This window comes from Pollicipes pollicipes, unplaced genomic scaffold (assembly GCF_011947565.3).
Source record: "Pollicipes pollicipes isolate AB1234 unplaced genomic scaffold, Ppol_2.1 Scaffold_4219;HRSCAF=4965_pilon_pilon_pilon, whole genome shotgun sequence".
NCBI lineage: Eukaryota > Metazoa > Arthropoda > Thecostraca > Pollicipedomorpha > Pollicipedidae > Pollicipes > Pollicipes pollicipes.
The window spans coordinates 7309538-7317011 of NW_023596448.1; the positions used below are offsets into that span (position 1 = coordinate 7309538).

At 49.2% G+C, this 7474-nt stretch overlaps 1 protein-coding gene across 1 annotated transcript in view; it reads right to left on the minus strand.

The window, feature by feature from the left end:
* Window positions 1-118, minus strand: part of LOC119095745 (Down syndrome cell adhesion molecule-like protein 1 homolog) — an 18119-nt gene extending 18001 nt beyond the window's left edge. Inside the window, exon 1 of the mRNA XM_037218598.1 lies at window positions 68-118. Coding sequence (XP_037074493.1) covers window positions 68-118 — 51 coding nt within the window. The remainder of the gene's footprint in view (window positions 1-67) is intronic.
* Window positions 119-7474: the final 7356 nt, after the last annotated feature.

The following is a 7474-nucleotide window of genomic DNA, read 5'->3' on the forward strand; positions in this document are numbered from 1 at the left end:
TCTTTTGCTCTCATGACAGGAATAATAAGAGGTTGGCAGCCTGCTCAATATTGGACAACAGCCGCACAATCTGCACCGGTCCGTCGCCCGAGAAATGGATCACCTCCTGATAGTGCATATACCCCACTGCGCCGGCAAAACAGACCAGCACAAGGTCCACGAGACCAGCATGTTTTTGGAGCATAAGTTGTTCTGTTTGGTGTGAGTTCCGTGTTAAAACGTAGCACGAACGGGCAGTGTCGGTGATCATGCCAAATTTGTGGGCTTTGCAAAATGAGTCTCTGGAAGTTCAAATTTAAGGAGGTTCTTGTCGCGTGACCGATTCAAATGCACTATTCTTCTAATGCTGTGAGTAGTTGTGGAAACAATAGCAGTCGAAGAGGAGCGTTCTAAGACGACGCTGAGCGGATTCAGGCACCGAGGCAAAATAGGCGTAGGAGCCATCAAACGTCTGCTGTGGCTGCTCTCTTCCGCTTGAGACAAGTCGACCGGTGCCCAGCAGATTGTCAGACGGCACCGGATGCGTCTGACTGCTCCCCAGCAGACTGTCAGACGGCGGTGGACGCGTCTGACCGCCCCTCAGCAGATTGTCAGACGGCACCGGACGCGTCTAACCGCCCCCCAGCAGATTGTCAGACAGCGCCGGATGTGTCTGACCGCTCCTTAGCAGATTGCCAGACGGCGGCGGACGCGTTCGACCGCTCTCCAGCAGACTGTCAGACGGCGGTGGACGCGTCTGACCGCCCCTCAGCAGACTGCCAGACGGCACTGGACGCGTCTGACCGCTCTCCAGTAGACTGTCAGACGGCGGTGGACGCGTCTGACCGCTCTCCAGCAGACTGCCAGACGGCACCGGACGCGTCTGATCGCCCCTCAGCAGATTGCCAGACGGCACCGGACGCGTCTAACCGCTCTCCAGCAGATTGTCAGACGGCGGTGGACGACGGACGTGTCTGACCGCTCCTCAGTGCGATCCTCTTGCTGTAGGTCAAGCTCTAAGTCTGCTCTGTCTTGATCACTAAACTGGAGTGAGGTCCCATGATGCTTCTTTAACGCTAACGTTTTGGGTGTGTGGGGATTGGAAGGGATGAACGTGTGATAACTGATGAAGATGTGTTTTTACGGATGGCGGCTCACTCGATATTGGGGCTCGTGAAGAAGGGTACGCGCCTGCTCTTTGATAAGACAGAACAAATTTGGTACCGTAGACGCGGCAGCCAAGCTGGTGGTGGAAGGCCGATTATTTATTACGTAATCTGCAGTATTTTGGGACCAAAGTGGGGGCCGTGAAATAAAGGCTACGAAAGCGATCGACAGGGCGTGTTTGCAGGCCCCGAAGCCATTATAACATGTCCAGCAAAGAAGATGTCAAGCGTAACGCGGTTAGCAGCTTTTGCTACGTCACTTGCGTCACTTTAAATAGCTGACGTTATATCAGGCGCGATCTCCATCAAAAGCCTCCGACGGGAATGAATACGAAGGGCATGGATATGAATGATGTGGTTGCGATGTGATATAGCTTCTGGCATAATCTCACTGCCAATTAGATGCCCATCGACTTCATTTGATTTCATCTCCCGTCTCCATGGGCATGGTTTTGAATAAATTAAGATGCGGTGTAGCCAGGCACACGTTTATAAGATGCGACCAAAAAGCTCCAGAGCTGTGCCTTTAAAAATGTGTAGACGTGTCTCATTTAAATTTGGCAGGCATCCACTTTTTAAAAAAATCGCCTTATGCAGGGCCGCGTTGCTCCCAATGCACGAATGTCCCTGGAAAAGCCTGTGTTTAAGCAAGTCAAACATGCATCCTTCCGTGATATGCATTCATCCCGTCCCTGGCGTTTTCAACGATGGTATCAAAACAGGGATGTTGCCAATTTTTTTATTTATTTTACAAGCATTACAGTATCATCCAACGAGACCACCAAATGACCGTGATGTATGTATATCGTCCAGGTTGTATGCTGTACTCTATACGTGTAGTTCACCGTCTTAGACGTGCATTTGTGTGCCTATACGCATCTAGTTCCACTCGAAGGCAAATAATATAGTAGAATACGAAAAACCAGAAAGCACTCGAACATATTTGCACGCATTTCATTACCTGTTTGGCATTGTAGGGACGTAACACCATTCTTTAAAAGATGATCCGTTTGTTCGTTACAATAAGATCACAGTGTGTGTATGCGTGCAGTATTTGTCGTGCCGTTGTACACAACCTCTGCCGAAACCTCGTGGTATACACAGTTTACATATTATGGTGTACAACGGCACAGCGCGCATTAAGCTCACATTCCTGTCATCTAGTCATTGAGAAAGATAACTCAATGTATAGATAAGAATGATTATAACGAAAGAGTCGTGCGCTATGCCATATGTGACTATTCGTGAACAAAGATGTGTTTATCTCTTACGACAATGCCACGTGAGGTGTTTTCTGTATTCTAAAAGAATTGTCTTTATTCTCACTCTGGGTGCCAATCAGCGCTGAGGCAATGGCAATGCGCGTGAGCAGTGTCCGATAAAATGCAGTTGTATTTAAAAGGATATCTCCCGAGTAATATGCATATGTATATGCCGTTTTCCAAAATGCATAGCGTCAGTGTTGCTTCTTGGAATTGTATAGTAGCATATGTACTTAACATATAACTTATAGCAAAAAAGCACTCGCCATGGATTGTGGCGCACTGGGGCAGTGGGGTGGGTTCCGTCAATGTGGTTGGTCTTGACGAGGATTCGGCAGTGAAAGAAACGATATAGTTGTTCCCGAATTTTGTCGCTGACCTTTCTTCTTACGGCACCACATGCCTCCGCCTTTGTCTTCCCTCTTTACATTGGAATGACGCCTTTTCACTCCCCACCGCGACGAAGGATATCTGCTGGCATCCATTGCTGGGGCGTTTTAACGCACCCTCTTCGCGAAAAAGCGTCATTCCATGCACCCCTCCGACCAGACACTGCAGAAGATTGATGGTAAGCCGATGGGCTCGTTCGCCTCAAGAGAAAATGCCTGAACCAAGCGCCATGTAATCGAATTCCTTGAAGAGTTATCGGGCAACAGCTGTGGTTGGTAGCTGTGGCGTATGCTTAAACATCATGGGCAAACAAAGAACACCATTGCAAATACCGTTCACCGAGAACACAATGAGGAAATTCAACTTGTACTCCAAGAACCATGTGCTGGAGATCTTTCTACCCTGGCATGAAGGAGTAGCATTTGCTTCGGCCCTAACGTTTGGTTAGGAGTTGTGTGAGAAAAAATGTGACAGCAGACAGTCGGTAAACGCAATTATTGACCTATGCGAGAATTGCCGAATGATTCTCCAGCGTCCTGGCATCTCCCTGTCACCAATGTTCATGACTATCAAATGCTCGGGTTGTTGTTTCGCGCAGTCCGTTTCCAAATTCACAAAGTATCGTCAGAAGAAAGATACTGCTTCAAAGTGCCGGTAAATTTCTAACTTTCCAGCCACGTGTGAGCCGATTGTGGGCTCTAATACCCGTCAACAGTGTTACAATTCATCACGGAACTTGTCAGAAATACCCGGACACCAGCAGGAACGGCCTGCCGCTGCAAATGACTTCCAGAGTCTAAAATGAAATGCGGTGGCTGCTGTGTGTTTCCTAAAGATAACGGGACTGGACAGTATATTTTAATGCCTGTGCTCAATAACCCTTGCCAGGGTACTGACGGGTGATGCGTGGCTGAATGGTGGGAAGCACTCAATTTTAACCTTCCATTTGCTCGAGATAGTACTCAATTTGTCCTGTCATTCGGTCGTTTTACACGCTTTCCTCATTTGTTGAGACACTTTACTCAGTGTTTTCTTACATGCCCTGCAACGGGTTCGCGTACCTGGCACCTAGTGCATTACAAAGATATCGCCCTGAGCTTTAATTGTCAGCACCGTGATTGATCATGACCTCTAGTCGCGCAAAATGTCGGCCACGAAATCTCATCAAACGAAAGACAAATAACGTAATTGGTGATTCGGTTTGAAACAGCCTACGATATCCGTTATTCGGCAGCCGGTCCCGTTGGTCATGGTTTTGTGCAGGGAGCGGCCGGAGACTTACTGTGATCTCATTCCCTGTGGGTGCGAGCTGATTTTTCGCCTGCGTTTCAAACCACTTGAGACATCTGCCCTGCTTTCCCCGTCTCCTCAGCAATGCCGTATCGTTGGTGTACAAGGTCCCTTGAGATCGGAGTTCCGACGTCTTGACGGAGTTCCGAGAACTTCGATGGGCTGAGAACGCGTTCAGGCTCGGCGTTTTGTCCCGTAGCCTTAGTTAACACAGTCTGTTCGCATTATGTTCCGCACATCACGGTAACGCATTCCGAAACATTCATCACATTTGAAATGCGAATCGAGCCAGTGCAATGCAAATGACGAAAGGAAGATATGCCCGTGCTTTTGATCCGCCGGTTGCACTTTTGCACTTTTGATCCGCCGGTTGCATTTGCACTGTGCACCTTGGTCGTTGTTCTACTGTGTCTTGGTTACTTGGCCAGACCGCAGGCTACGTAAACAGAGTTCCCTTCTTCACGGCACGCCTGTCATAAAAAGGCGATCAGATAATACGAAGATGGAAAAGCCTGATGGGGATCTAGCGGAGAAGGTGACACTCTTAGGAAATTGGAATGGAAGATCTTGAACGAAAGTAACGAAAGGGGAGGGGAGGACGACATGGCGGAAGACGAAAAGGAGGAGGCAAAAGATGCGACGGAGAAGGAAAACACGGAGGTTGGGGCGGAGAAAGAAAAATAGGAGGACGCGGTGGAGAAGAGAAAGGAGATGAGGACGAAGTGGGAAATGAGGAAGAGGAAGAGGAGGCGGAGGAGGATTTGAGGAAGGGAAGGAGATGGAGGTGGAGGAGGAGGAGCATGAGCATGAAGAGGACGAGGAGCAGGCGCAGGAGCAGGAGGATCAGGAGAGGAAGAAGCGGAGAAGGAAGAGGCGCCTTCCGGTGCCGTACTCTGACCGTCGGATTGATTGCCTGGGGCCATCTTGGCATGGCCTACCCCTGCAGGGCCTGCGCCGTGCTCGACGTCTCTCGTGCGTCCAGTCATCCATGGAAGCCGATCATCGCGCTAGACTGACTCCCCCTCCATTGCTTCTCGTCCCCAAGTACGCGTATCAGATAAGAGGTTATTGGTTTCCGGCATCGCCGTTCCGAAAAACGTCGATTTTTCAGTTCCCGCGGTATGTAATGTGCCATAAGAATCTGTGTACGCCTAGTGGTAGCGCACGTTGGGTAGATGACTGCAGATGCCTGTAACACATACGATCTGTGTGTATGTACCGGCCAGCAGCTTAGAATGTCCTGTCGGAGCTGACCGGGGCTGGACGGACCGCGTGGTCTTCGGCCGCAGACCGGCACCGCTTGAAGGGGCTGGGGGTCAGACGGACCGCGTGGTCTTCGGCCACAGACCGGCACCGCTCGAAGGGGCTGGGGGTCAGACGGGCCGCGTGGTCTTTGGCCACAGACCGGCACCGCTCAAAGGGGCTGGGGGTCAGACGGACCGCGTGGTCTTCGGCCACAGACAGACCGGCACCGCTCGAAGGGGCTTCGTCCACAGACCAGCACCGCTCGAACGGGCTGCTTACACCTAATAGTCGTCTTGCGTGTTAAGCCCGTGATGAAATTGTGCCATCTCCTCGTTAATGACTTCGTTTGTTGTTTTTACGAGGAATTAGCTGTTATTCTGAAATAGTTCTGCAAAGTTTTGACGCGGACGAAAAGTTTTTACACATAACACGGATGTTATGGAAAAGGGACATCACTTGGGCTAGACCAGTTGTGGTTATGTTTTAGCAAATGCATATGTCATGACGCTTCCCCGTGACTTCTTGGCATTTGTGCTTAACTATCGCCGCACGCTGTAATGAAGGTCGCTTTGTCAGCCAAACAACAGCTTAATTTTAGAAGCAGTCTCAAAGGATGTCTGTAGCCGCACAGATAAGACAATAGTATTAACCTCATTCCTCGGAAAAATCGGGAGAATGGAGATATAGTTAGGTTGATATTTCGGCAACATGCCTATCCCGAAACAATAGCAGAAGTGTGTGTACTTTTGTAGAAGTGTGCTCCGTTATTGTTTCGAGAAAGGCAGGTTGCCGAAATATCAACCTAACATATTTCCATTCTCCTGTTTTTTTTCGAGGAATAAGGCTAATACTAATGTCTTATCTTTGTGGCTAACGCTTCTCGCTAATGCACTGAACAACTAACATGTCTGTACCTATATGATCATTTATAGATGCATCACGTCAGCTATAATAGCAGCTTCTCACATCACCAGACGAATTGCGGTATGATTAGGTTTAATGGTTGGTACGTGTCTCATCAATACCTAACATGTCGAGTCACATGTCGAGTAACAATAACATGTCGAGTGGAAACTAGCATTTCCACTCGACATGTTGTTTATACCGATGCCTTTTCAATGTTCACTGATTCCATATATTCAGCTTCACCGAATGGATGAATATCTTTTATGATATTTTGAATGATATGATGATACTATGCATTACGATATAATGCTATATTTTATTATGAATGATCTTTCGCTACGTCGGACGCTTGCGCTGTACTTAAATGTACGAAGATAGCATTTCCTTCGAGAGTTTTGAAAACAAGTTTCGATTTCTAAGAGCGTCTTTAGCTTATGCCAACACATCGACCATCACCCAGGGTTTGGCTTGCATGCCTAATCGAAAGCCGTCTTCTCTCCAACGGCGTCAGCCTTTCTCTGCGTGACCTGGCTCCCAAAAATCTGCTAACAGCCTCGTTGGGTTGTCACACGCACCGGGTTACCATCCTGGTATTGCTAGCCGGCGTTCGGTCTCCGGGGCACTACCGGCAGCAGACATATTGTATCAGCTGGAAATTGTCGTAGTCAAGGTGCTTTCGCACTGCCAGGGTGCTTCAGTTTTTCTGTGCAGGAGCCGGCAGGAATCTGTGAGGTTCCGGGACAGCGCCGGCACCTGACCTTATCAATGTGTGACGAAATGTCAAAGGGGTGACGAATGTATGGGATCGGCGCGAAATTGAGGGATTGATACGCAGTCGGCGCGGATATTGAGGGATTGATACGCAATCGGCGCGGATATTGAGGGACTGATACGCAGTCGGCGCGGATATTGAGGGATTGATACGCAGTCGGCACGGATATTGAGGGATTGATACGCAGTCGGCGCGGATATTGAGGGAGGTCCACGACCCTCCTTGCATAGTACTCATCTCGGCACACTTCGCTGAAATCAGGCAGACGTCAAACACACCCAGCATATTAGCAAGGGAAGCACTCTATTAAACAGGCATTATTGAGCACGGAAACCCCTCTTTCGTCTGTCACGTCAAGTAGAGAAGCAGACTCCGCGGACTCGGCGAGAAGCGGACTCTGCCCTCACCGCGCTTCCGTCATCCAGTGTTGACCGCTCTGTTTCATGCAGACCTTAGATGGTCTT